Source organism: Podarcis filfolensis, assembly GCF_964270895.1.
Source record: "Podarcis filfolensis genome assembly, chromosome: 12".
Classification (NCBI taxonomy): Eukaryota; Metazoa; Chordata; class Lepidosauria; order Squamata; family Lacertidae; genus Podarcis; species Podarcis filfolensis.
Window position 1 is genome coordinate 54,338,857 of NC_139614.1, and position 27,710 is coordinate 54,366,566.

At 47.4% G+C, this 27,710-nt stretch overlaps 2 protein-coding genes across 3 annotated transcripts in view; one reads left to right on the plus strand and one right to left on the minus strand.

Annotated features, from left to right (window-relative positions):
* The window catches only part of NBEAL2 (neurobeachin like 2), a 217,977-nt gene that overhangs the window by 160,121 nt on the left and 30,146 nt on the right, over positions 1 to 27,710 (plus strand). Inside the window, exons 26-38 of one of the 2 annotated variants that reach the window (XM_083579046.1) lie at positions 138 to 223; positions 3,035 to 3,769; positions 6,620 to 6,798; positions 7,715 to 7,874; positions 10,801 to 10,938; positions 11,955 to 12,260; positions 13,319 to 13,468; positions 16,960 to 17,117; positions 19,508 to 19,632; positions 20,963 to 21,083; positions 23,002 to 23,159; positions 25,747 to 25,880; positions 26,763 to 26,870. In XM_083579046.1, the coding sequence (XP_083435172.1) occupies positions 138 to 223; positions 3,035 to 3,769; positions 6,620 to 6,798; positions 7,715 to 7,874; positions 10,801 to 10,938; positions 11,955 to 12,260; positions 13,319 to 13,468; positions 16,960 to 17,117; positions 19,508 to 19,632; positions 20,963 to 21,083; positions 23,002 to 23,159; positions 25,747 to 25,880; positions 26,763 to 26,870 (2,558 nt within the window). The remainder of the gene's footprint in view (positions 1 to 137; positions 224 to 3,034; positions 3,770 to 6,619; positions 6,799 to 7,714; positions 7,875 to 10,800; positions 10,939 to 11,954; positions 12,261 to 13,318; positions 13,469 to 16,959; positions 17,118 to 19,507; positions 19,633 to 20,962; positions 21,084 to 23,001; positions 23,160 to 25,746; positions 25,881 to 26,762; positions 26,871 to 27,710) is intronic. The other variant, XM_083579047.1, reaches the window with a different exon arrangement.
* The window catches only part of LOC310746227 (cathelicidin-related peptide Oh-Cath-like), a 520,941-nt gene that overhangs the window by 44,557 nt on the left and 448,674 nt on the right, over positions 1 to 27,710 (minus strand). The window lies entirely within an intron of this gene.

Genomic DNA, 27,710 nt, shown 5'->3' on the forward strand with positions numbered 1-27,710 from the left:
CCATCACTCACTTTCGGTCTCACCTACCTCACAGGGTTGTTGTGAGGATAAAATGAGGGGGGAGGAACCGTTGAGCACCCTGCTGTTTCCTTTTGCTCCAACGAAGACTGTGTTCTGCTGCCTTGCTTTCTCCCCAGACACCCCGAACTACAAGGATTTGTTGGCCGTGATCTACCTCTCGCACCGGGCAGAGCTGAGCGTCAGGCTGGACATCTGCAGAGAGGTGAGGGGTGGAGCCAGGATCTTACCAGCTCCCGAGATGCTTCATCTGGGCAGAGCGAAACAGCCCAGTGCACACAAAAAAGCATGCAAAGGAGCCTTGCGCAGAGTCAGGCCATTGGGCCTTTGGAGCCGGTGGACTCTGCTCTGACTGGCAGCTGCTGTGCAGGGTCTTAGGCAAAGAACTGCCAGTGGGAGATGCCAACTTGTAGAGTTGGCAGGGACCCCAAGGGGACATCCAGCTCTCTCCCGCCATTCCCAGGTTTGAATTGAATTGTTTATTTATTTCCTGGCACTGCACATTAGTGCATAAGTGCGCGCCAGGGGAGGGACACTTGCGTTCAGAAGCATTGCTGCTTGCAACTAGGCAGAGCACAGCCGTCGTGGCTAATTCTGGGAATGGAGTTGAGAGACGACCTAACCTGGGGAGAAAACAGCAAAGACCTGATGAAGAGAGCACAGAAGAGGTTCTATTTTCTGAGAATCCTCTGGAAAAACAATCTCTCAAAGGACCTGCTGATGGCATTTTACCATTGTACTGCTGAGAGTGTGTTAACTTATGGTCTGTGTGTGTGGTTTGGGAGCTGCACGGTCAGGGGAAAAACAATGCTGTCCAGGGTTGTAAATACTGCGGAGGGAATAATTGGGTGCACTCTTCCCACCTTGGATCAAATCTACTCTTCCAGGTGCCATAAGAAAGCTGCAGAGATAGCGCAGGATAGCGCGCGCCCAGGAAATTATCTCTTTTAGCTTCTGCCTTCTGGAAGAAGGTCCAGGGTTATAAAGACTAGGACTAGCCGTCTGAGAAGCAGTTTTTATTCAATTGCAATTTTGGCTTTAAATGCAGTGTAAGGTAGTCTCTCTCCTGCCAACCTAGCAGTTCGAAAGCACGTCAAAGTGCAAGTAGATAAATAGGTGCCGCTCCGGCGGGAAGGTAAACGGCGTTTTCGTGCGCTGCTCTGGTTCGCCAGAAGCGGCTTAGTCATGCTGGCCACATGACCCGGAAGCTGTACGCCGGCTCCCTTGGCCAGTAAAGCGAGGTGAGTGCCGCAACCCCAGAGTCGGCCACGACTGGACCTAATGGTCAGGGGTCCCTTTACCTTTTTAAGGTTGTCTCTGTGTGAGTATATTGTATTCAGTTATGGGGTATCAGAGTTTTTAGGGGCTAACCAGGCTGGGATAGCAGGTTTGTGGGTTTTTGAATGACTGATGTAGATTTTTTCCCAATTTCATTGTTCTGTATGGGACAATGACATTAAAGATTATCGTATCGTAATAGAAACCGATAGCCCTCTCCTCTGCGAATCTGTCTAACGCTCTTCAAGGCAGGATTGTGAAAAGCACAGCTGTAACGCTATCGCCAAACTACTTCACGGACCCATTTGCACCAGGCAGAAATCTAAATGCACAACCCCCCGCTCACACCAGGACTGGCCTGGGACATTTCAGGTGGCAACCTCCCCTCTTGCCAGGGAAGAAGGGTCGAGGGAGGATCTGCATCAGCGACAAGGGGGAAATAAATTGTTGTTGTTATTGTTATTTTATAAAGAGCTGGAATGGGGAGATAAAGAGCTGGAATGGGGAGATAAAGAGCTGGAATGGGGAATCATAGAGTGGGGAGGGACACCAAGGGTCATCTAGTCCAACCCCCTGCAGTGCAGAAATCTCAGCTCAAGCATCCATGACAGATAGCCATCCAACCTCTGCTTTAAAAAACCTCCAAGGAAAGGAGAGTTCACCACCTCCCGAAGGGAGACCATTCCACTGTTGAATGGCTCTTGCTATCATAAAGTTATTCCTGATGTTTAGTCGGAATCTCTTTTGTTCCTATCTTTTGGGCTTATCCACACTTTGTCGCTGTCAGAAAGTTCTTCCCGGTGTTTAGTCAGAATCTCCTTTCTTGTAACTTGAAGCCATGGGTTCGTGTCCGGAGTAGGGGAAAACAAGGCAGCGGCAGATCTGGCCTCCAAGGGACATTGTAGAAAATAATGTGGGTGTGAGCTGATCGCAACCATCTGCCCGTAGCTGGCTCTAGAGATCAGGCCGACAGAGGGTGAAAGCGTTGGATTACACTCACAAAAATATTCTATAGTATTTTGGGCAGATAGCATTCCTTTGAGGCCAAATCTGCTGCCCCTTGTGGATCCTGCCTCCCGAGGCGATCATCTCATGCGTGGACCAGCCCTGCTTCTCCCTCCATCTCTCTCTCTCTCTCTCACACACACACACACACACTCAGCAACCCCTTACCGTATTTTTCGCTCCATAAGACGCATCTGACGATAAGACGCACCTAGTTTTTAGAGGAGGAAAGGGGGGAAGCCCCGTTTTTTGGGGGATCAGCTCACAGTTGTGCAGCTTCTTTTGCAAAGGGGAAAAGCCCCATTTTTTTTGAGGATAAGCTCAAAGTTGTTGAGCTTACTTTGCAAAGGGGGAAAATCCTGTTTTTATGGGGTTCAACTCACAGTTCTGCAGCTTCTTTAGGAAAGGAAAGGGAGCCGTTTCTACAGTTTCCAGACAGATAATCTAACCAGCCAGTCACATGTCGCTGGGGAAACAAACAGCCTCCATCTGCAGAACATTCAGCAATGGAGGCCTGGGCAAGGGAGCCAGCGACCGGCCACACATTCGCTCCATAAGGCGCACAGACATTTCCCCTTACTTTTTAGGAGGAAAAAGCGTGTCTTATGGAGCGAAAAATAGGGTACTTACACCCACCAAGTTGTGCCATCTTTGGTCAAGCTCAACATCCGCAACAGCTGCCAGCTCGCTTTCCCTAGCCTGGGTGCCAACGGCTCCCCTTTTTCTCTTCCAGCTCTTCCGCCTGATTTACAAGCCGCAAGACCCGGCCAAGCAGACGGTCAGGCAGCTGGCCAAACTGGCCGGCTGGCAGGACACCCTCACCAAGCTCTACGTCAAGGAGTCTTACGAGTCGCGCCAGCACAGCCTGTCGGGCTCGGCCAACGGCGGAGGCGGCCTGGACCTCTCGAAGGCCTCGGACCAGCCGGGCGCAGAGGCCGGGAAGGAGCCTGCCGGTGCAGCGTCCCCTTCGGCCTCCGACCTCCAGGATCTGGACGTCTTCCTCCCGCTGGGCTACGAGGCCTCGGACCCGGAGCTGTCGGAAGGCTTTTCGGACCACTCGGTCTCGCCCACCAGCAGCCAGAGGGGCAAGGCTTTCCCGATGTACGGCTTCAAGTCGTTCGACTCCTCCGACCTGGCCAGCCGCTCCTCCTCTTCCAACACCATCGACGCTCCCGGGGCCACAGAGGCCCCCCAAGCGGGGGACACACTCCCGGCTGACAGAGTCTACCACCCACTGTCTCCCTTCGACCTCGGCCTGGACTTGGGCAGCACCAGCTCGGCCGCCACAGCCGAGAGCGGAGACCAGACGCCCGTCAGCCTGCCGGGGACCCCGTCGCCGATGGAGAACTTTAAGCCCTTCCCGGGGACACGGGTAAGGAAGAGCTCCAGCCTCTCTAACGTACTGGACGACACCAGCTACCAGGATACCTTGCCCAGTGACAGCATCTCCAACACCAGCAACCCTCAGGTGAGCCTCTTTCCTCTCCATCTTCCTGTGTGAGGTGTTGAGACAGGTGTGCAAACTCCGCAATCTCCACCTTGTTGGCTATTTGCAGTTTAGTTGCGCTGCAGAAAGCTTGCTGGGGAGACCACGCATTACAAGAAACTCAAAAATACCGTATTTTTCGCTCTATAAGACGCACTAGACCACAAGACACACCTAGTTTTTGGAGGAGGAAAACAAGAAAAAAAAATTCTGAATCTCAGAAGCCAGAACAGCTTAGTCCTGCTGGCCACATGACCCGGAAGCTGTACACCGGCTCCCTCGGCCAATAAAGCGAGATGAGCGCCACAACCCCAGAGTCGGCCACGACTGGACCTAATGGTCAGGGGTCCCTTTACCTTTACAACTTTATAACATGCAGAGAATAGTATGTGCTGAGAAACCAGAGAGAGGAGCTGAGGGAAGTCTGGAGGGTGGGTTCTTCTTTTTAGGGGAGGGGTGAGGGAAAAAATGGGGGAATGAGGATGATGTATTTTTGATAAATTGTTATGTTGAAATTCCTAATTTAAAAATATTATAAATAAATAAATAAATTTTATTTGTATCCCGCTCTCCCCAGCCAAATCCAGGCTCAGAGCGGCTAACATATGAATAAGACAATATGCATAATACAATATACAATATGCAAATAAAATAACATTCAACATTCATTAAAACAATATAGAATAATATTAAATATCAGCATTTCAAAATTAAACAGAAATCCACTCAACAGTTACAATAAGTAATTTCTAGACTCCAAACAATAAAACAACAGCAAACCACAGTGCACAACGTAATAATAAATAATTATTATTATTTTAAAAAGAGAAGTCTCTGTCACAGAAATACCTGAAAGAGTGGGTTCTTCTTTTTAGGGGAGGGGGAAATGGGGGAATGAGGATGATGTATTTTTGATAAATTGTTACGTTGAAATTCCTAATAAAAAAAAAATATTATTATTTTAAAAAGAGAAGTCTCTGTCACAGAAATACCTGCAAGGAATTAGCAGTTTTGGAAACAACCCAACCTTCCTTTAAATTTGCTTCACACACCCAGAGTGAAATATAGTGGTATTCTTTCTAGGCAGTCTTAAGCCACTTCAATGTTTATGTTGTTTTGGCTTTATTGTAATGCTTCAGTAGCAAAGGAAGCAACATCTGTTTCTACAAATACTCAAGCATGAAAATTCTGTTGTTTAACTCTCTGCCTGTACCTCTTTTTAAACTGATGAACGGCATACAGGCTGTAAGCTATTTTAATATGTAGGAAATCCTCTTTTCAAAACGTGAGTATTAATCAGGGTGGTGCAACTCTTTTTCTTAGTAGTAGTATTAGTAATAGTAATAATAATAATAATAATTTATTATTTATACCCCGCCCATCTGGCTGAGTTTCCCCAGCCACTCTGGGCGGCTTCCAACAGAATATTAAAATACAATAGTCTATTAAACATTAAAAGCTTCCCTAAACATACTTGCAGATATCGTATGTGTCTTGGATGTCTGATCCTAAATACAATTATCTAAAACTAAGCTAGCATTAGAAAAATCAGAAAGTATAATTCTGTTTCTGGGAGTCTCTGAATCCCAGGAATCGAAATTTGGTGTGATGGGATGTTGAGCTGCTTGTGCGTAAAGTTCCTAGTCCCTCAGTGTTTGGCTAAGTCCACAAACCACTGTCTGTAACGGAGCTCCATCAGCATGGCTCCGTCAGTCGCTGGCAGAATCCGACAGTGGGAGTTTACGGAATTTCTTCCAGCATAAAAGCTCCTTAACGGAAACACGTCTTCTGGACTCTCTACGTGACAGTTTCCGGCGAGGAGTGGGTGTCCCTATAGGAGGTCCTGAAACCTCCTCGCTGTTCTCGCTGGAATTGTCTCTGAGCCATTCTTCCGACTCGCTTTCCCTTGGAGCTCTTTCTCTCCCCCTGCTGGTTCCCTCCTCAGCTGATAAGTCTCTCCCAACCTCTGTGAGCCCTTTCGCCTCCTGTTCTTTCGATGACAGTTCCCTGACATTTGGGTAGGACCACCGTCAGACAAATGTTAGTGTCGCTTTAGAAGTCAAAATACCAAACAATTTGTTTCTAGCATAATAAAAAACACACGGCTTATTTGTAATACGAAGTGAGTTAAACGAGACTCATCCTTCTCTTGCAAGAATATATTATTTCTCTGGCGCTAGGAATGCTTTACTTTGAATCTTTGCATTCTTTTCTTTTTTTGTAATTATTTTTATTAGTTTTCAATACAATCATACAATTTTATCCAAATCTCACCTAATTTTAACAAAGTACAAATTTTGGTCTTCCTTCAGCTTCTCTGGTAATCATCCATTTTTACCCTTCAATACACATTTCTTTAATTGCATTGCCATTTATCATCACTCCTTTTTTCTATTTTCTTTCAACAATACCCCTTAAAGTTTTTACAGTGCTTCTTGAAACCCCACTAGCGTTGTTTGCACCTCACATATATTTTTCAGATATTCTACAAATTTTCCCCAATCCTCGATGAACTTTTGGTTTCGGGCATATCTTATTTTCCCGGTCAGTTTGTCCAGTTCCGAATAGTCAATTAGTTTCATTCTCCATTCTTGAATCTTTGCGTTCTTTTCATTCCGCAAAGGTGAGCAGCAAAGACTCGTCAGTAATGTGACAAAATAACTCCTCCCCCCAATAAAAAATTAAAAATAAACTGAGAAGTCTCAAACACGGCAGCTTTTCCTCGCAATCTCTCCACCCCCTTGATCCCATTGGCTGCTCTTTTCTGAACCTTTCCCAAGCCTGCAGGATTCCTTTTGGGGTGAGCTCACCTGTTGCTTCCTTCCTCCGCAGCAGACGCCCGAGGAAGAACTGTGCAACCTGCTCACCAACATCGTCTTTTCTGTCACCTGGCGAGGGGTGGAAGGCTGGGACGACGCGGCCTGGAAAGAGCGCGGGCAGGTCTTCTCGGTCCTCACCAAGCTGGGCTCGGCCTGCGAGTTGGTGCGCCAGCCGGACGAGATCAAGCGCAGGTAAGGCCTGGCACTTGAGGTGGGCAGAGTGGAGCCGAGCCACGGTTAAGACTCTTGTCGACTGCCCTGGACTGAACCCAGAAATCCTCCCTTTTCTGGGTGCATTTGGAAGAAAGTATGCGTTCTGTTTTCTAAAAGTCAGGTGGTGTTTATTGACATCTGGTGGGAGGGCGTTCCACAGGGCGGGTGCCACCACCGAGAAGGCCCTCTGCCTGGTTCCCTGTAACCTCACTTCTCACAGGAAGGGAACCGCCAAAAGGCCCTCGGAGCTGGACCTCAGTGTCCAGGCTAAATGATGGGGGTGGAGACGCACCTTCAGGTATACTGGACCAAAGCCGTTTAAGGCTTTCAAGGTCAGCACCAACACTTTGAATTGTGCTCGGAAACGTACTGGGAGCCAATGTAGGTCTTTCAGGACTGGGGTTATATGGTCCTGGCGGCCGCTTCCAGTCACCAGTCTAGCTGCCGCATTTTGGATTAGTTGTAGTTTCTGGATCACCTTCAAAGGTAGCCCCACATATATTAATAATAATAATACCCCACCCATCTGGCTGGGTTTCCCCAGCCACTCTGGGCGGCTTCCAGCAAAATAATAAAATACAGTAATTCATCAAATTTTAAAAGCTTCCCGAAACAGGGCTGCCTTCAGATGTCTTCTAAAAGTCAGGTAGTTGTTTATTTCCTTGACATCTGACGGGAGGGTGTTCCACAGGGCGGTGCCACCACCGAGAAGGCCCTCTGCTTGGTTCCCTGTAACCTCACTTCTCGCAGGGAGGGAACCGCCAGAAGGCCCTCGGCGCTGGACTTCAGTGTCCGGGCAGAACGATGGGGGTGGAGATGCTCCTTCAGGTCCACTGGACTGAGGCCATTTAGGGCTTTCAAGGTCAGCACTGCCTCACCTCTCTTTCTCTCCCAGCCTCCTGGAGATGATGATGGAGTCGGCGCTGACGGACATCAAAGAGGCCACCCCCGCCATGTTGCCCAGCCTCACGCAGAACGCTCTCAAGCTGCTTCGCCTCCTCCAGGACTTCCTGTTCTCCGAGGGCCACAGCAACCAGGCCTTGTGGAGCGAGAAGGTTGGTGGAAACTTTCTAGCTGGATGCAGGGGCATAAATGATCAGGTCTCCTCCTCCTCCTCCTCTTCCTCCTTTGCAGTGGCAACACAGATCTGTGCATCTTTGGCGCTGCCGCAAGTCACTTATAGCATCCCACTGTTGAGGGAGGGCCTGGCCGCAGGAGCTTGCATACCCTGCTTTATGCCACGATGGCGAACCTGGTGCCTCTAGATTAGGGGTCAGCAAACTAAGGTGCATGGGCCGGATCAGGCCAAATTGCCCTCTGGATCCGGCCCACAAATGGTTCTGCAATCGCCAGTTATTTTTTTCTCTTTTTTTTTATAAGATATTTATTAGAATTTTCCATTTTATACAAACAAAAAGAGAAAAAATAAAAAAGAAAAAATAATAAAAACACATAAAGTTCACAACTTATTTTTCAATAACATATTTCCCTGACCTCCTCATACCTCCCTTTCTTGTATTCCAGTTCAAATTATTTATCCAGCAAATCCTTATCTCATAGCATTACAGTTAAAAAACACCTTATTTTCTATCCAACTTCTTAAATTATTATGGCTTAAACTTTTACTTATATAAAAAGAAAAAAGAACCATTTTTTCATATTCTTTTGTACCATTACAGCTAGAAACCACTTCATTTCAATCCAACATCACTCAACATTCATTAGTATTGCAGTGTTTCTGTAGATAGTCCTTGAATTTCTTCCATTCTTCTTCTGCCGACTCTTCTCCCTGGTCGCGGATTCTGCCGATCATTTCTGCCAATCCCATAAAGTCAATCAACTTCATCTGCCATTCTTCCAGAGTGGGTAAATCTTGCGTCTTCCACGCCAATTATTTTTTTCAGGCAGCATTTCCCCCCCACACACACACACACTGTGGTGGCACCTCCTCCCTCCCTCTTCCTGGCTTCTCCCCGCCCTGCAGAGGAAGGGGGCTGGGCTTTGATAGGAAGCCTTGCTGCTCGCCTGCCCGCTTCTCCACATGGTTGCCACGCTGTGGGCTGGAGCTTGGTGCGCCTGCTGGCCCCATGGGAAAGCTGGCCCGGAAAGGAGAAGGCGCCACCACCGCTGCCGACTCCCAATCACTGGCAGAGCGGCGGTGGAGGTAGGAAAGCAAGGGGAGGGGAGGGGCTGGGGAGAAAAAGAAGCCCCCTTTGCTGCGTGTGCGCGCAGTCCGGCCCGCCACAAGGTCTGGGGGACGGTGAACCAGCCCCCTCCAAAAAAAGTTTGCTGAGCCCTGCTCTAGATGGTGCCGCACTACAGCTCCCATCTGTCGGAATCAAGCCTTCAGTCAGTCAGAGGAATTGGCCACTCTCCAGGTGCCCGGCTTGGATTCCTTGTTGATCTCCCCCGTCAGCGACTCCCGGCAAGACAAGGCGAGATCCCGGCGATCCTCCTCAAACGTGAGAAGAACACACCTTTCCTCCCCCATCCCCAGGGAGGGGAGAGAGACAGACAGAAATGTTTTTACATGCCTTTATTTCTGTCTTTCCAGCAGTGCAGAGAAAACGTGTCTGCACTCTCTCAACACCAACAGCAGAGAGAGAATAACTCCTCCCATGTACTTCCAGTACAGGGTCATGTGACACTCTGAGCTAACATCCGGTGCTCAGTGCACATAATAGACTGTCCCTTGTTCCCACGGTACAGTCCCAAAACATCAACATCCTGTTTGGCTTTCCAGCCATCTGGAGCACTCAGCAGCATTGCTCCTTTTTCGTAACATCATCATCCCTGTGTCAGGAGCTCAGCCTACACTCGAGCAGAGGCCAAAATGAGTCCAGCTAGTGAAGAATCACAAAGGTCTCCCTCTCCTGCTGCAGCAAGCTCCTGTTCCCCTTTGTCTCCCAGAACCAGAAGAGGCATGAAGAGGGCAGAGGAAGGCTTGGTGACATGCAGATTCAAGTCTCTCATTGCTTGGGGAAAACCCTGGAGAGGAGGGGTCTTGGGCCACTGTGTGGAGGCAGGGGGGACCTTCAGTCTCTGCAACGGCTTCATAGGGGCAAGACCGACCAGAGATGGTTTGCTGTGCTCATTAGGCCTGATAGATCATGCTTTATCTAATAAGGAGTTAACTCCGGCTTGCTCAGTGTGATTTCCTGCTGGCTCACTCCTGACGCTAGGTGGCTTTCTGAATCCTCCGCCTTCAGGGAGCGTAAGAGGTCGGTGTGGCGATCACACAGGGTCCCCGGACGTTTCACCGTCTATTGATCCCTGTGCCACCGCTTTATTTCTCGCCGCCGCCACCCAGACCCTACCTGGGACAATACTGAGTCCAGTCAGGGTTAAACTGGAACATATTTATTTATCACAGTTTAACAAGCGTGTGGTTTCCTAAACGGTATCGGTCGATTACAGTCATGGGGTGCCTATCCAGACCTATAACTTCCGCTACCTGCTCTCTCTCACTAAACCACGTCTCAGATATTTACTCGTCTTCCTAGCTCCTTACTGTTCCTGACTCAACTTATTTCGCTTGCACGTTAAAGTGCAAGTAGATAAATAGGTACCGCTCCATCGGGAAGCTAAACGGCGTTTCCATGCGCTGCTCTGGTTTGCCAGAAGCGCCTTAGTCATGCTGGCCACATGACCCGGAAGCTGTACGCCGGCTCCCTCGGCCAATAAAGCGAGATGAGCTCTGCAACCCCAGAGTCGGCCACGAGTGGACTTAACTGTCAGGGGTCCCTTTACTTAACTCAACCTCCCCACAGACTCTATCCCAATTCACACCCACTCCAACCAACCACCCAACTCCCAACAAACTCCTCCCAGAGCTGGTTTTATAGTCCCTCTGACTCCACCCCCCTGGGTCCTGATTGGGTAACCTGTTTAACTATTTCACCTCCAGCACTCTCCTATGTTAACGTCACAGTCGTTCGTCCTTGCATCTTCACATTCTGCTTCTCTGCTCCTTGGCTCCAGGTTTATGAGGGGGTCAACAGCCTGCTGGACAAACTGGGGGTCTGGCACCACTTGGCCAACGGCACCTCAGACTTGAAGGAGATGGCACAGATCGGCTTACGGGTGCTCATCGGATATATCTCGCTGGAGGACCTACAAGTAAGTTGCCCAGCTAACCTCCTCCTCCTCCTTCCAGTTCCCGGTGATTCCAGGCGACTTTTGCAACATGTGCCAAAAATCTCCCCCAGGTTTGCTATGTTTTTTCCTGCACACGGGCAGCCAATTTTTTCTTTTTCTTTTTTTTATTTGATTTTAAAAAGTATAAACATTCGACGAACAACCATTCAAGATCCGAATATCGAAATTACTCTGAATCTCCTCACTTACCCCCACCCCTTCCATGGCACCTAGTGGTAGTATTTACAACTGCATATCAATACATATCCAAATTTTTATCCTTCTAAATTATCCGTACTTTCCGTTGCTTTACAAGCGTGATTAAAATCCCGCTTGTGATGGTCTCGTGGATAAATTATAAACTTTCCCCGTTCTTTTTGAAAGTTCTTGTCTTCTTGATTTCTGAGCTTCCCAGTTAATTTTGCCATTTCGGCATCGTCCATCGTCTTGATTTGCCATTCTTCTCTGGCCGGGGTTATCTCTTCCTTCCGTCTCTGGACTAGTAGCATCCATGCGACTGTTGTAGCATACATAAACAGTCTTTTCTGGTCCTTTGGTTTGGGGGGGGATTATTGGGTTGTTGTTTTTATTTTGCTGATGTATTTTGTGGTTTTATATTTAGATTTTATTCTGTAAACTGCCCTGAGACCTCTGGGTATGGGGCGGTACAGTGGTACCTTGGGTTACAGACGCTTCAGGTTACATACGCTTCAGGTTACAGACTCCGCTAACCCAGAAATAGTACCTCGGCTTAAGAACTTTGCTTCAGGATGAGAACAGAAATCGTGCAGCGGCGGCGCAGCAGCAGCAGGAGGCCCCATTAGCTAAAGTGGTGCTTCAGGTTAAGAACAGTTTCAGGTTAAGAACGGACCTCCAGAACGAATTAAGTTCTTAACCCAGGGTACCACTGTATATAAGTTCAATGAATGAATGAATGAATGAATGGCCGGTTCTTCTGTTCCTTCCCGTCTTGAACCACCCCTCTCCTCCCTCTCCAGTTGCAATCCATGGCCTACGTGAAGCTCCACAGCCTCCTGCAAACAGCCTCGGCCCCCAAGAAGGAGGAGGCCTGCTACGTCCTGGGCAAGCTGGAGACCCCCCTGCGCCACTCGCTGCACACCAAGTCAGAGACCTTCTCCTGGCTGGTGCCCATCATCCGCACTTTGATGGACAAGTGCTATGACACCCTGCGGCTGCAGCACTTCCTCCCCTCCCTGCCCCCCACCAATGGGAGCCCCACTTTCTACGAAGACTTCCAGGAGTTTTGCACCACCACAGAGTGGATCGCCTTCATTGAGAAGCACGTAAGTGATTGACTTCCATCGCTTATGCCGCACTTCCTATATACCATATTTTTCGTTCTATAGGATGCACCCGACCACAGGACACACCTTGTTTTAGAGGGGGAGAACAAGAGGGGAAAAAAATCTCCCCCTCTCTGCTCAGCGCCCCTTCAGCGAAGCGGGAGGAGAAACAGAGTCCCTTCCATTTCTCCTCCCGCTTGGCTGAAGGGGCGCTGCGCAGCTCTCCCTCTCTGCTGAAGCCGGGAGAGTCTTGCTCTCCCGGTTTCAGCAAAAGGAACCTGAAGCCTCCGGAGCGCAGCGGGAACTCCCGCTTCGCTCCAAAGGCCTTCAGGCAGCTATCCCTGAAGCCTGGAGAGCAAGAGGGGTTGGTGCGCACCAACCCCTCTCGCTCTCCAGGCTTCAGCGAAAGCAACGTGAAGCCTCCGGAGCGCGGAGGGAGCGCTCCCTCTGCACTTCGGAGGCTTCGCGTTGCTATCGCTGAAGCCAAGGAACCTGCATTCGCTCCATAGGACGCACACACATTTCCCCTTAATTTTTGGAGGGGGAAAAGTTCGTCCTATAGAGCGAAAAATGTGGTACATTTTAAGCAAGATTGTATCTGTTATTCCATATTTTCATAGAGATATTTGTAGAATAAATTTGGAAGAAATTCTTCCAACTTTTCTTCTTCTTTCTCTCTATTTCTTCTTCTTTTTTCTTTTCTTCTCTTTTTTCTAAAAATTATTTTAAAATTTTATTAGATGTCACAAAAAAGAAAAAAAAATAGAAACAATGCATGATCATACATAAAAACATTTATCTACACAGCTTTCCAGAATGCAGACTAGAAAAGAAGAAAGACAAAAAATAAAAGAAACAAGAAAAAGAAAGAAAGAAGAAAAATACTTTTTATAATCAATAATTCCAAACTCATACTTCAAACATTACAATATATAAATCCTAGTTAAAATATTATAAAATATTATATTTGACCGCTGCCTCTGTCTCATTGGATGCAGCTGTTTTTTTATAAAACAACGGCCCTTGATGGATCTTCCCCGGTGGGGTCTCCTCCACAGGTGCAGCCGACCATGGCCCAGTTTGAAGTGGACACGTTTGCCAAGAGTCACGACCACATGTCGAACTTCTGGAACTCGTGCTATGATGCCTTGATGAGCAGCTCCCAGACGAGGGAGAAGGAGAAAGCAGAGAGCAGGAGGAGGTTCCAGGTAGGCAACGATGGGCAGGCACCCTGCGCTACAACTCCCACAGCTGGGATGAAATTGAAATTGAAATACTTTATTGTCACTTACAGATAGGTAGCCGTGTTGGTCTGCCATACTCAAAACAAAAAAAAAATTTTCCTTCCAGTAGCACCTTAAAGACCAATTAAGTTAGTTCTTGGTATGAGCTTTTGTGTGCATGCACACTTCTTCAGATACACTGAAACAGAAGTTGCCAGATCCTTCTATATAGTGAGAAGGTGGGGAGGGGTATTACTCAGAAGGGTGGTGGGAATGGGTGATTGGCAGATAGCTGTGATGAGCCTGTTGACGACTCTTAACGCTTTGTCATGTATAATGAGATAAGAATCCAATGTCTTTGTTTATTTATGTCCGTAAACAACAAGAATAAACGGACATAAATCGGACATCAAGAATCACAAGACAGAGAAACCAGTAGGAGAACACTTCAATCTCCCAGGACATTCTATACAAGATCTCAAAGTAGCTGTATTACTACAAAGGAATTTCAGAAATAGACTGGAAAGAGAAGCTGCTGAATTGCAACTCATTACCAAACTTAAAACCATGGAGAGACCTGGTCTGAACAAAGACATTGGATTCTTATCTCATTATACATGACAAAGCCATTTTTCACCTTCTCACCCCTTGCTTTTTCCTGTAAGACCTATTGCAGTTGTTAAGAGTCGTCAACAGGCTCATCACAGCTATCTGCCAATCACCCATTCCCACCACCCTTCTGAGTAATACCCCTCCCCACCTTCTCACTATATAGAAGGATCTGGCAACTTCTGTTTCAGTGTATCTGAAGAAGTGTGCATGCACACGAAAGCTCATACCAAGAACTAACTTAGTTGGTCTTTAAGGTGCTACTGGAAGGGAAAATTTTTTTTTGTTTTTATTGTCACTTGTACAACTTGTATACCGTGAGATTACATGAGCACCCCCCACTCAGCTCTCACCTTAGTGAGGACGTCACTTGGAAAACCAACATAACTCAGGTGGTCAGAAAGGCCCAACAGAGACTCCATTTCCTCAGGGTCTTGCGAAAGAATAATGTTAAACAACAACTGATGAACTCCTTTTACCGGTCCACAATAGAAAGTGTCCTTTCATATTGTATCACAGTGTGGTATGCTGGCCTGACAGTCACGGACAGAAAGTGGTGGTGAATACAGCCCACAATATCATGGGCTGTCCCTTGAGTCCGCTAGATGACATCGCAAGGGATCGTTGCCTTAGGAGAGCGAGAAAAATTCTCAGGGATGACTCACACCCCGGCCAGCACCTCTTTAATCTTCTACCCTCGGGCAGGAGATATAGAAGTATAATCAGTCGTACCAACAGGCTAAAAAACAGCTTCTATCCGTGAGCTGTTAGGCTGCTGAACGGAAAATAACATAGCGAAATTGACTTGCGAGATGGTGTGTTGTTCGATAAGAGATTGAGTGTTTTTTTGGGGAGGGAGGCTCGTTTAATTTCATTGTACACAGGTTGTACAATGACAATAATAATAATAAAAATCTTTAAAAGGTGGCAGAAAGTGGATGGCTCGAGAATAAACAGCCAAGATGGCGCAGTTTTTCCTATATAGGGTGTGCGTTAATGGATGCACTCTCACAGGCTCATGGGGACGCTGTCCTGTAATGTGTTGCAGTATGATCACATCTTATGTGGGGGTTCGGTGGATTCTGCGGATCCTCAAAATCGCATCGAACTGCCCCGAACGAGCATCTCCTTACCTTTTCAGAGCTGGCAGAATAAGCGGGCCTTTTCTGATAAGCACGGCAAAGTCGACTCAGTGCGCCGGCTCTGGGATGCTCTCACGAGATCTCGCTGAACCGTCCAAATTCCTGCAAGATCTCCTGGGACCATTCCTAGGCTCCCAGGAGCTAGCTGGCATGTCAAACGGGCCTTTCCCAGTGAGGCAGGCAGCAAGCATTAAAGCTCATTTTGCTCCAGGGAAAACCTTGTGCGCACTTAATTATCATGATTTCAGCTTCGTAAGAGGCTGAAATTGCACCAGTTAAACGTGCAAATTGCAGAATGCACAAAAAGTATACTTTTTTGTATACCATATACTTTCATCTGGCGAATACAGCTTTGTTAATATACAATTTTTCAACTGCCTTTTTATCAGCTCAGCTTCGTAAGAGGCTGAAATTGCGCCAGTTAAACGCGCAAATTGCAGAATGCACAAAGAAAAGTATAATTTCCCGACAGAAGATACACGAAACGTTTGAGTATGATAAAGCTATCTAATATTAGAAGCCTGGTGGTTTGTGAATCTGGTTTGAGGTGTCGGGAAATTCAAGCCCATATCAGCAGAAACTGGCAACAATCCCAGGCACCCGGCTTGATTCCCTGTTGACCTCCCTGGCTGCATTCCCCAGCCAGCGCAGGCAAGGTCTCGATCGGCGATTCTTCTCAAACGTGGGGAGAACACACACCCTCTTTCCTGCCCCCCCCCCCCGCAGGCAGGGGAAAGAGATAGACAGAAACGTATTTACATGCTTTTATTTCTGTCTTTGCAGCGTTACAAAAAACATGACTGCTCTCTTCAAGCTCCAGCAGTGTAGTGACAAACACTTCCTGAACTTTTCGGACAGGAACAAACGGAAGAGCTCATATTACACTCTGAGCTAATTCCGGGGCTTCGCACTGTGAATTGACTGTCCCTCTGTTTCCCACAGGCAGTCCCAACATTCCCATCATGTTTACTTTTCAAGCTAGGACTTTGCAGCAGCATTGCTTCAATATCGTAACACGAGGCTCCTTAACCGAACCCCCAGAAAGGGAATTTTCTCCCACCTCGAATTATTATTATTATTCCTGGCATGTGATTGAACCCCACTCAAAAACTAGTGGTTGGCCCATCAAAGATAACAGATTTGGACAACATCCCGGAATTGGAACGGAATCAGACGAAGCTGAGCTGATAAAAAGGCAGTTGGAAAAAATGTATATTAACAAAGCGGTATTCAGCGGATGAAAGTATATGGTGTTTGGCATGAATGAGAATCCCGGACCCAGGGACAAAAAAGTAATATTGAGATGTTAATATCGAGAAGCAGGACTAAGATGTGGAGATATGCTCCAGAGATCCAGACTGTGGGGAGCCCCAAGAAATTAATAAACACAATTTGGACTATAATTTGATCTTTTTTATTTTAGTTTTTTAGTTTTCTAATTGGAGTATTGTGGTCAGATATTTAATATTTAATCAATAAAAATGATTTTTAAAAAAACTAACAAACTAGCGGTTGCCCCTAGGTGAGCTTGAAAATATTCCGGCATCAGTTGATAGTCTTTCTCTCCCTTTCTGCTTCCATGGATGAACCGCGCCTTTCTCTTGCTCCACCTGCAGCAGGGACCCCCTTTCAGCCGAGGGGACCCCTGCCCCATTCCCCTTCCCTTCATCACCCTCTTGCCCTTTTCTCCCCCTCTCCCTCCCCTTGGTTTCCCCCTTTTGCCAGGAGTTGATCTTGGAGCCGGTGATGAAGAAGGCCAAGCACGAGAACATCCGCCACACCAATATGCTGAAGCAACTCAACAACCACCAGAACACCGTCCTGAAGCAATGGAAGGCCTTGAGGAGACTGCTCACCTCCCAGCGCTCTGCCTGGGCCGATCGGTAGGGCTCTTTTCATTCCTCAGCTGGTCTCCAGCCGCCTTGGCCGGCGGCCGGACGGGGCAGGTGACCTTAGAAAAGCTGTGCTTCTGCGTAAGCTATTGAGGTTGACTCCTGACAAGACAGAAGTACTGTTTTGGGGGGACAGGGGGCGGGCAGGTGTGGAGGACTCCCTGGTCCTGAATGGGGTAACTGTGCCCCTGAAGGACCAGGTGCGCAGCCTGGGAGTCATTCTGGACTCACAGCTGTCCATGGAGGCGCACATCAATTCTGTGTCCAGGGCAGCTGTCTACCAGGTCCATTTGGTACGCAGGCTGAGACCCTCCCTGCCTGCAGACTGTCTCGCCAGAGTGGTGCATGCTCTGGTTGTCTCCTGCTTGGACTACTGCAATGCGCTCTATGTGGGGCTACCTTTGAGGGTGACCCGGAAACTGCAACTAATCCAGGCTTTGGATGCAATTGCTTCCGGCCCCGGGATCTCTGCTTTGGAGAACATTTTATTTTATTTTATTTTTAATGGATTGGACTGCTGGCGATGGGGTAGACCCAGGGAGCAGCCTTGGCCAACCAGGGGTGGATGGGAATTGTAGTCCAAAGCACCGGGGGTGGGGCAGGGAGCCAAGTTGGTGAAGGCTGCCGGAGAGCCGTTGCTAGGCTAGACTGGCTGTTCTGGTTTACCTAGATAGGCTTCCTCTGGCATAAAGTAGCTATTTATGACTCTAGATTTGAAGGATTACCTGTATAGGGAAGCTTTTAGTAGTACCTTTGGTTGTCGAACACCCTGGAACTCGGACGCTTTGGCTCCCGAACGATCGAAACCCGAAGCAACTGTTCCGGTTTTCGAACGTTCTTTTGGAAGCCAAACGTCCGGCGGGGCTTCCGATTGGCTGCTGAAGCCGCGCTTTGGAAGTCGAACGGACTTCTGGAACGGATTCTGTTCTACTTCCAAGGTATAACTGTATAATGTTTTATTATGTTTTTATATACACAGCACAATAGATAAACTTTATTCACATTAGCCAACTGCTATAGCAACATAAAACAAGCAATATATACAAATACAATATATGCAAATTTTAAAAAGACAGCAATGGGTAAAAAGGGCAATCAAAAGACCAAGATTATCGTTCAGATAGTGGCCCTTAATCTCATTGCACCCTCGATAAATCTAGCAACCTTTGCCGTGTTGTCTGATCATTTTGATCTGATAAAATAAAGATCAATGTGGCCTCAGATGGGCGGCCTGGGATGGTAAATAGGAGTGGGGTGATGATCTCATTCCTCAGGTCTTTATATATATTTGTTTTTATGAAATATTTATTAAGATTTTTCAAATTCAATACAAAAAAATCAAAAAAAACAAAAGAAACAAAAAAGAAAAAAATTAAAAACACATGAAATTTACAATTCCATATTTTCATTACCATATTTCCCTGACTTCCCCACACCTCCCCTTCTTGTATTCCAATTCAAATTGTTTGTTCAACAAGTTCCTATCCCCAATTTTTAACCTTTTTGTATTTAATTCATTATTTTTTTTAAAAAAAAAACCAGTTTTAACTTATTTGTTGGGATATTTGTTGGGGATCGAAACCGGGAAAGGGGGTGGTGGGGTTTGAGAATCCAAAGGGTGTTTATGATCTGTTTTATTTTATTTTTTGTTTGGTTATTAATATGAAAATTGGGAAATTCGTGGAATGGAATTTGGGTCGACTTTAGAAAAAAGTTTGTGTATTGAGGCACAAATATTGATTCCTCAGGTCTTTATAAAGGGGACAGGACAGGAGAACATGAGCCACTGTTTCCAGATTGCCATCTCCACAGGGGCAGAGTCGTTTCTCAGTTGGAATCTTTGGGTATCTGCCCTCAAGTACGGCAGAGGGCATCACATCCAGTCTGGCCAGTGTGAATGCTGTTTTTATATCTGTTGGAGGCCTCCCAGAGTGGCTGGGGCAACCTAGTCAGATGGGCAGGGTATTATTATTATTATTATTATTATTATTATTATTATTATTATTAAGAAATGGCCTCGGCCTTATCCTTCCTCTTAATACCCAGGATGCTGGAGGAGGGGACCTTACTGACTCTATCTATCTATCTATCTATCTACCGTATTTTTCGCTCTATAAGACGCACCAGACCACAAGACGCACCTAGTTTTTGGAGGAGGAAAACAAGAAAAAAAATATTCTGAATCTCAGAAGCCAGAACAGCAAGTGGGATCACTGCTCAGTGAAAGCAGCAATCCCTCTTGCTGTTCTGGCTTCTGGGATAGCTGTGCAGCCTGCATTCGCTCCATCAGACGCACACACATTTCCCCTTACTTTTTAGGAGGGAAAAAGTGAGTCTTATAGAGCAAAAAATACGGTATCTATCTATCTCTTTCTCTCCAGAAATCCTCCTGAGATCCACTGGAAGTTGTCGTGCGCCGAGACCTACTCTCGAATGAGACTTAAGCTGGTACCCAACTACACCTTTGACCGTCACACGGAGGCCAGCGCTCTGCGTGACAATCAGGGTAAGGAGGAACCTCCCTGGGAGTAAACAGGCAGCTTTGGGTGACGGCTCATCGCGCGGCCCCATTTCTGTGAGCCAGCATCGGTGTGGCCGACTAGGGACCAGGGTTCAAATCCACACTCGGTCGTGAAGCTCCCTGGCTAACCTTGGGGCCGGGGGCCGGTGCTCAGTCTTGCCTACCTCGCAGGGTTATTTTTTTTAAAAAAAATAATTTTTATTAACCGACCAATCAAATCAAATCAAATCACATCACATAAATTACCTCGCAGGGTTCTTTGCAGGATAAATACGGGGAGGAGAGCTCCAGGCCCCCGCCTTGACCTTGGGGGGAAAGGTGCAATATAAATGCTGCAGTGAAAAATCACCCTCTTCCTGCGTTGGAATAGAGGACCTTTCCATCTCTGCAGTTTTTTTATTATTATTTTATTTTTCAATGCAAATTTACAACTAAAATAACAAACAGTGAATCCAAAATAAAACAGTACAAACGGGGGGGGGGGGGACACAAGAGAAAAAAACACGAATTTTAAAAAAGCACACATCTACAAATAAAACCATATCATCATTCTAATCATTACGTACATATACACATATTGACTTCCTTCCTTTGTTCTAAGACCTCGAAATTTTTACTATTTCTAAATTGTTGTGTCTAATGTAGATTACCTCTGTCTTTATACTTTTTGCACCGTTTTTCTCTTTCTTTAACCCTGCAAAGCTTCATTCGTTACATAAGGTAAAGGGACCCCTGACCATTAGGTCCAGTCGTGGCCGACTCTGGGGTTGCGGCGCTCATCTCGCTTTATTGGCCGAGGGAGCCGGCGTACCGCTTCCGGGTCATGTGGCCAGCATGACTAAGCCGCTTCTGGCGAACCAGAGCAGCGCACGGAAATGCCGTTTACCTTCCCGCCGGAGTGGTACCTATTTATCTACTTGCACTTTGACATGCTTTTGAACTGCTAGGTTGGCAGGAGCAGGGACCGAGCAACGGGAGCTCACCCCGTCATGGGGATTCGAACCACCGACCTGATCAGCAAGTCCTAGGCTCTGTGGTTTAACCCACAGCGCCACCCACGTCCCTTCATTCGTTACATACCGATATGCTTACTCCAGAACAGTGTTTTTTCATATACTCTTTAGCACATCCCCATTCTTTTAATAATTTTTGGTCTGGTAAGACGCACAGCATTCATAAGGGGACAATCAGTCCATCTCTGCAGTTCTGTGACTCTTAGCATTTGTTAATTGTCCCTCGGGCATTCAACCCCCTGTCCCAGTGCGGCCGTGAGGTCAGGGTCCTGATCCCAGCATTTGTTTCCTCTGTCTTCCAGGGGCCGATTATTTGCACAACCCGGCTGAGCCGATCCCCTTAGCCGTCGCCAAGGAGGCAAAGGTCAGCGAGATGCAGGATGACCAGCTGGCAGAAGAAGACCTCTCCTTCCTGGATAACCTGTAAGTTCTCTTCCAGGCAAGCGTGTGATAGATCGAATCCAATGTGGGGTTCACGCAGCACAAACTCTGGAACTCACTTCTGCATGGGGCACCAAACTGGGTGCCTTTAAAAGAGAGTTAGAAAAATGCAATGTGTGCTGCCGATAGACGTAGTAAGACCCATGCAACACGTTGGCGACGAATATGCACGCAATAATTACCAAAATAATTATACGTTCTTTATCAATCTTCTGAGAAAAATACAAAACCTTGTGCAAACCCACAGAGACTTGCAGACTACGCAACCTAAGCTGAACTTAGAATGTCTGGTTTCAATGGATTTTTCAAATGCTCAACTCAGTCTTTTGTTTTCTTTATCTTTTTAAGTAAGTTCATGAAGATACCAACAAAGGGTAAGTTCGGTGTTGTTCACAATACTGAGAGATGCTAGTAAAGTTGTAGATGGATGTTAGTGAAGTTGTGGACAGGGTGCCGGTTTCGGCCTGGCAGTCCACCTGTTTCGGCCTGGCAGTCCCAGTAAGGCCGATGTTTGCCCCTGATAGGGCCCTTTTACTGGGGCTTGCAGGTAGCTGCTAGCATCTCTCAGTATTGTGAAGAAGGGTGGTTAATAAACTTAATAAATAATAATAATACACTGGTAGCTTGGTTCACAAACTTAATATGTTCCGGAAGTCCGTTCCAAAACCAAAGCGTTCCAAAACCAAGGCGCGCTTTTCCATGGAAAGTAATGCAAAATGGATTAATCTGTTCCAGACTTTAAAAAATAACCCCTAAAGCAACAATAGAACATGAATTTTACTATCTAACGAGACCATGGGATCCATAAAAGGAAAGCAATAAACAATGTACTGCAGTTACACAATCAATCAAGCTGAACTGGGTTCCACACAGTCACAAAAAACAAAAGCAAAAGAGCCGCAAACACAAAAATCCAAAATAAATAGCAAAAACAGACAGACTTCAGTGTAACACTCAAATCGGAAGCATAACACTCAAAATGGAGCACGTTCAGCTTCCGAAATAAGTTCGCAAACCGGAACTCTTACTTCTGGGTTTACAGTGTTTGGGTTCCAAGTTGTTTGAGTACCAAGGTGTTTGAGTACCAAGGTACCACTGTAATAATAATAATCCAGGTGGCCTTCCAACGAGGTATAAAGGAACATCAAGGGTTACCTATAATAATAATAATAATAATAATAATAATAATAATAATAATAATAATTTATTATTTATACCCCGCCCATCTGGCTGGGCCTCCCCAGCCACTCTGGGCGGCTTCCATAAAAACCAAAAATACAGTAAAATATCACACGTTAAAAACTTCCCTGAACAGGGCTGCCTTAAGATGTCTTCTGAATGTCAGGTAGTTGTTTATCGCTTTGACATCTGCTGGAAGGGCGTTCCACAGGGCGGGCGCCACTACCGAGAAGGCCCTCTGCCTGGTTCCCTGTAGCTTTGCTTCTCGCAAGGAGGGAACCGCCAGAAGGCCCTCGGCGCTGGACCTCAGCGTCCGGGCAGAATGATGGGGGTGGAGACGCTCCTTCAGGTATACTGGACCGAGGCCGTTTAGGGCTTTAAAGGTCAGCACCAACACTTTGAATTGTGCTCGGAAACGTACTGGGAGCCAATGTAGGTCTTTCAAGACCGGTGTTATATGGTCTTGGCGGCCGCCCCCAGTCCCCAGTCTAGCTGCCGCATTCTGGATTAGTTGTAGTTTCCGAGTCACCTTCAAAGGTAGCCCCACGTAGAGCGCATTGCAGTAGTCCAAGCGGGAGATAACCAGAGCATGCACCACTCTGGCGAGACAGTCCGCAGGCAGATAGGGTCTCAGCCTGCGTACCAGATGGAGCTGGTAAACAGCTGCCCTGGACACAGATTTGACCTACCTACCTACCAATCCTTCGTCCATCCCTTCCAGGGTGGAGCCCAAAGAACAAAGTCAGAGGGAGAAGCTGGTGATCTCTGAGGACTGCGAGCTGATCACCATCGTGGCCGTGATCCCGGGGCGGCTAGAAGTCACCACTCAGCACATCTACTTTTACGACAGCAGCTGTGAGAAGGATGAGACCGAGGAAGGTAAGGGGAGGGTGTGTGAGGTGGTTCTGCTCCCAGGAAGCGCTTCCAGCTACCAAGGTCTGGAGACCAGAGTTCATGGCGCCTCCAAAAAGAAACAGGAATACCTCGGGTTAAGAACTTAATTCATTGTGGAGGTCCATTCTTAACCTGAAACTGTTCTTAACCTGAAGCACCACTTTAGCTAATGGGGCCTCCTGCTGTTGCGCCACCGCTGCGCAATTTCTGTTCTCATCCTGAAGCAAAGTTCTTAACCCGAGGTACTATTTCTGGGCTAGCGGAGTCTGTAACCTGAAGCGTCTGTAACCCGAGGTACCACTGTATCTCCCTTTTGTTTCTGAGCCCTGCCAGCTGCCACTGAACTTGATTTCACTGTCATGGAATTCTACTCAGTATTGATCCAGAGTAGATTCCAACGTATAGCTAGCAGAGTAAAAACTTAAACATGTTGCAGGATTCCCAAAAGTAGACCAGAGGCAAAGAATATTTCATCCAGCAGAGATTTACTGCTACTGAAGGCAGATGAGCAGAATGGTCACAAATCCAATACATTCGGGATTGGCCCTGCCCATAAGAAATCCAGTTGCAGCAGACTTAACTTAAACTTACAATAAAGGTAAAGGGGCCCCTGACCATTAGGGTCCAGTCGTGGCCGACTCTGGGGTTGCGGTGTTCATCTCGCTTTATTGGCCAAGGGAGCCAGCGTCCAGCTTCTGGGTCATGTGGCCAGCATGACTAAGCCGCTTCTGGCGAACCAGAGCAGCGCACAGAAACGCCATTTACCTTCCCGCTGGAGTGGTACCTATTTATCTACTTGCACCTGACGTGCTTTTGAACTGCTAGGTTGGCAGGAGCAGGGACTGAGCAACGGGAGCTCACCCCGTTGCGGGGATTCGAACCGCCGACCTTCTGATTACCAAGCCCTAGGCTCTGTGGTTTAACCCACAGCTCCACCCGCGTCCCCTAAAACTTACAATAACTTATAATAGGTCTAAAACCTAACACTACGTACAGAACACCACACCAGAAGGAAGAGAGATAGAAAGAGAAGGTGAAAACAAGGCTCCTTCTGGCCTTACTTTTATAGTCAGCTTGACCTTGTCAGAAGAGATAAGAGAATCACTTTAAGCCAGCTGCTGTGTTCAGCTTCTCTGAAGGAATAACCCAAACATCACGAACCTTCTGCTTGTTTATTTCACACAGAGAAGCTTCCAGAACCCTCTGGAATTAATTAGAATAGGAAAGATCTCTACGCATCAGATAAATACTTCCTGTACTAAAAAGTGCAAACTGACAGTCACAAGGGCCCAGAGAAATCAGTGGTGCTTAGTTTGCAAACAGGTTGTTGAGATAGCACCCATGGGTCTCTCGCCAGAGGGTGTTGTTGTTGTTTTTTGCTTACTGGGTTTTCCCTGCAGAGGGCAAATACAAATTGAGCAGGTTGGGAGAGAGGCTTGCATTTTGGTGTCCACAACCTTGTGTGAGTCGTGCAAAAATGCGGCATGTGTGAGGACACTCTCTCTCTCTCTCTCTCTCTCTCTCTCTCACACACACACACACACACACACTGTGGCGATCACACCACGGGACCCCCGGACGTTTGACGGTCTATTGACCCTGTGCCGCCACTGCGATTGCTTTTTCCGCTGCCACCACCCCGTATCTCACGGGGACACATGGAGTCCAGTCAGTTGTTAACATAAACAAATAATCAAGTTTATTTTTAAATGCAGGAACAAGCTTATGGTTTCAGTTAGTTTTTCTTGACAGTTTCTTAATCTGAGTTCCTAACAACTTCAAACTGATTATTCCCAACTATCTATCTGACTCCATCTAACAATTCCTTTCACTCTCTCACAATACGACTCTACCAACCCACACCTAAACCTCCCTCTTCCTCCTTCAACTCCCAAACCTCAACTCTCAACTCCCAAACGTCAACCGACTTTCAAAACCTCCCACTCTATAACTTTTATTCCCCCCTTGCATTCTCACTGGCCAATCACATCACACCCATTTTAACCCTTTCCTTATGACCCATCCTAGGAGGCAAACGCCACACACACACACACACACACACACACACACCGATCCCACAATAAAGGTCCCACTAGAAGCAGCCCAGGTGGGAAGTGGGAAATTCAGGTTCCCATTCCTGAGTAGCCAAAGTTGCAGTTGTTAGGAGCAGGTCAGCAATAAATCACACCGAGTAAGTGAAGGTCACTGTTTCTGTTAGGAGAAACAAGTTGCTCTCTACTGCCAGGCCTAGTGAGCGCAGCAACTCTTCCTGGCAGGTCTTGCCCCTGTGAGACTGAAGCTTGCTGCCTCCCCGCAGCTGCCTAAGTCTCCTACCCTCCAGGGTCCTTGCAAAGCAATCTGAGACTGTGCCAATACGCCTGCCTCTGCTCCTCCCTCTTCATCCCTCTTCTGGTCCTGGGAGACCACAGGAGGCATGACCAGAATCCCTTGTGGGTTCCCTCGCTGGTTGCTCCCACCATTTCTCTGCATCCCACCAGTCCATGGCAACAGCTGTGCGTTGTTTTTGGCGCTCCACACTTGAGAGATTAAGCACTGTGATCCTCCCACCCAGGAATCGGCTACGACTTCAAGCGCCCCCTGTCTCAACTCCGGGAACTGCACCTCCGACGCTACAACCTCCGCAGGTCCGCCCTGGAGTTCTTCTTCATCGACCAGGCAAACTACTTCCTCAACTTCAAGAAAAAGGTAATGGCAGACGGGTACCTCTTCCTCCTCATCTTTGGATCTCCTAGTGGTAAAGGTAAAGGGACTCCTGACCATTAGGTCCAGTAGTGGCCGACTCTGGGGTTTTGCCGCTCATCTTGCTTTACTGGCCGAGGGAGCCGGCGTACAGCTTCCGGGTCATGTGGCCAGCATGACTAAGCCACTTCTGGCGAACCAGAGCAGTGCACGGAAACGCCGTTTACCTTCCCACCGGAGTGATACCTATTTATCTACTTCCGCTTTGACGTGATTTTGAACTGCTAGGTTGGCAGGAGCAGGGACCGAGCAACGGGAGCTCACCCCGTCGTGGGGATTTGAACCGCCGACCTTCTGATTGGCAAGCCCTAGGCTCTGTGGTTTAACCCACAGCACCACCCGCGTCCTAGTGGAGCACATATTACCGTATTTTTCGCCCTATAGGGTGCACCGGCCCATAGGGCGCAGCTAGTATTTTGGGGGGGGAATAAAGAAAAAAAAATTATTTCCCCCCCAGGTGCGGGGCTGGGGCGGGGGAAGCCCAAGCTTCCCCTGACCCCAGCCCCCAGAACAGGCTGCTGTCCGCAAGCCTTGGGAGCCCACGGGAACTCCCGCCGGGCTCCCAAGGCTTGCGGAGAGCTGCTCAGTGCGCACCGACCCCTCTCACTCTCCAGGCTTCAGCGAAAGCCTGCATTCGCCCCATAAGATGCGCACACATTTCCCCTTCATTTTTGGAAGGGAAAAAGTGCATCCTATAGGGTGAAAAATACAGTAATTCATTTGCAAATGCACAGCTTCTGCAGACTCAGCGCCCTTCTGGGAAAGTCAGTCACTGGGTCGGCATCTGATCATAACGTCCTGCTGGTTTTTCTGCCCTCTCTCTCCCAGGTCAGGAACAAGGTTTACTCTTCCATTCTGGGCCTCCGACCACCGAATCAGATCTATTTTGCCAGCCGCTCGCCGCAGGACTTGCTGAAAGCCTCGGGCTTGACTCAGGTGCTTAATTTAACATTGTCTTTTCATCACAAACAGATCTGATACACAGAGACTCTCCTGATCCTTGAGAATGAAGGCAGGTGGTTTGCAATGTGGGCAGCCTTGCCTCCTGTTTAGGGAAGTTTTTAATGTTTGATTTTTTTTCCTTTATCTGGAAGTGGGGAGAAGGGAATGGTTATTAGGAGGAGCGAGCCGGCAGTAAATCACACCAGGCAAGTTTATTAGCAAGATTTTCAGACTTGGAGGCAGGTCGTCATCAGAGAGAGAGACAGAAAGAAAGAAAGAAAGAAAGAAAGAAAGAAAGAAAGAAAGAAAGAAAGAGAAAGAAAGAGAGAGAGAAAAAGAGAGAGAGAAAGACAGAGAGAGAGAGAGAGCCGCCCAAAGTTGGGAGCTGCCCAGAGTGGCTGGGGAAACCCAACCACTTGGGCATCGTATGTATGTATGTATAAATGTATGTGTGTATAAATAAATAAATAAATTATTATTATTATTATTATTATTATTATTATTATTATCCTGGGGGGGAGTGGTGGGATTACCTGGGGGGGAGCATTAAGAAACAGTGGGGCACTGGATTTGTAAATGTCCTTCAGGATTTCAAAAGCTGGCATTGCCGGTTCGAGTCCACCCGTTTCGTCGAATTAGTTATAGTTTTAATCGGATTTTGAATCAATGTGCAGTTAATTGTTACTGTTTTGAATTTTTCTGGGTTACTACCTTCCTTGGTGGGTTGTACAAACCACTATTCTGAATAATGCTTTTTACAAGGTAGAGTAGGGAGTTTCCGTGCGCTGCTCTGGTTTGCCAGAAGCGGCTTAGTCATGCTGGCCACATGACCCG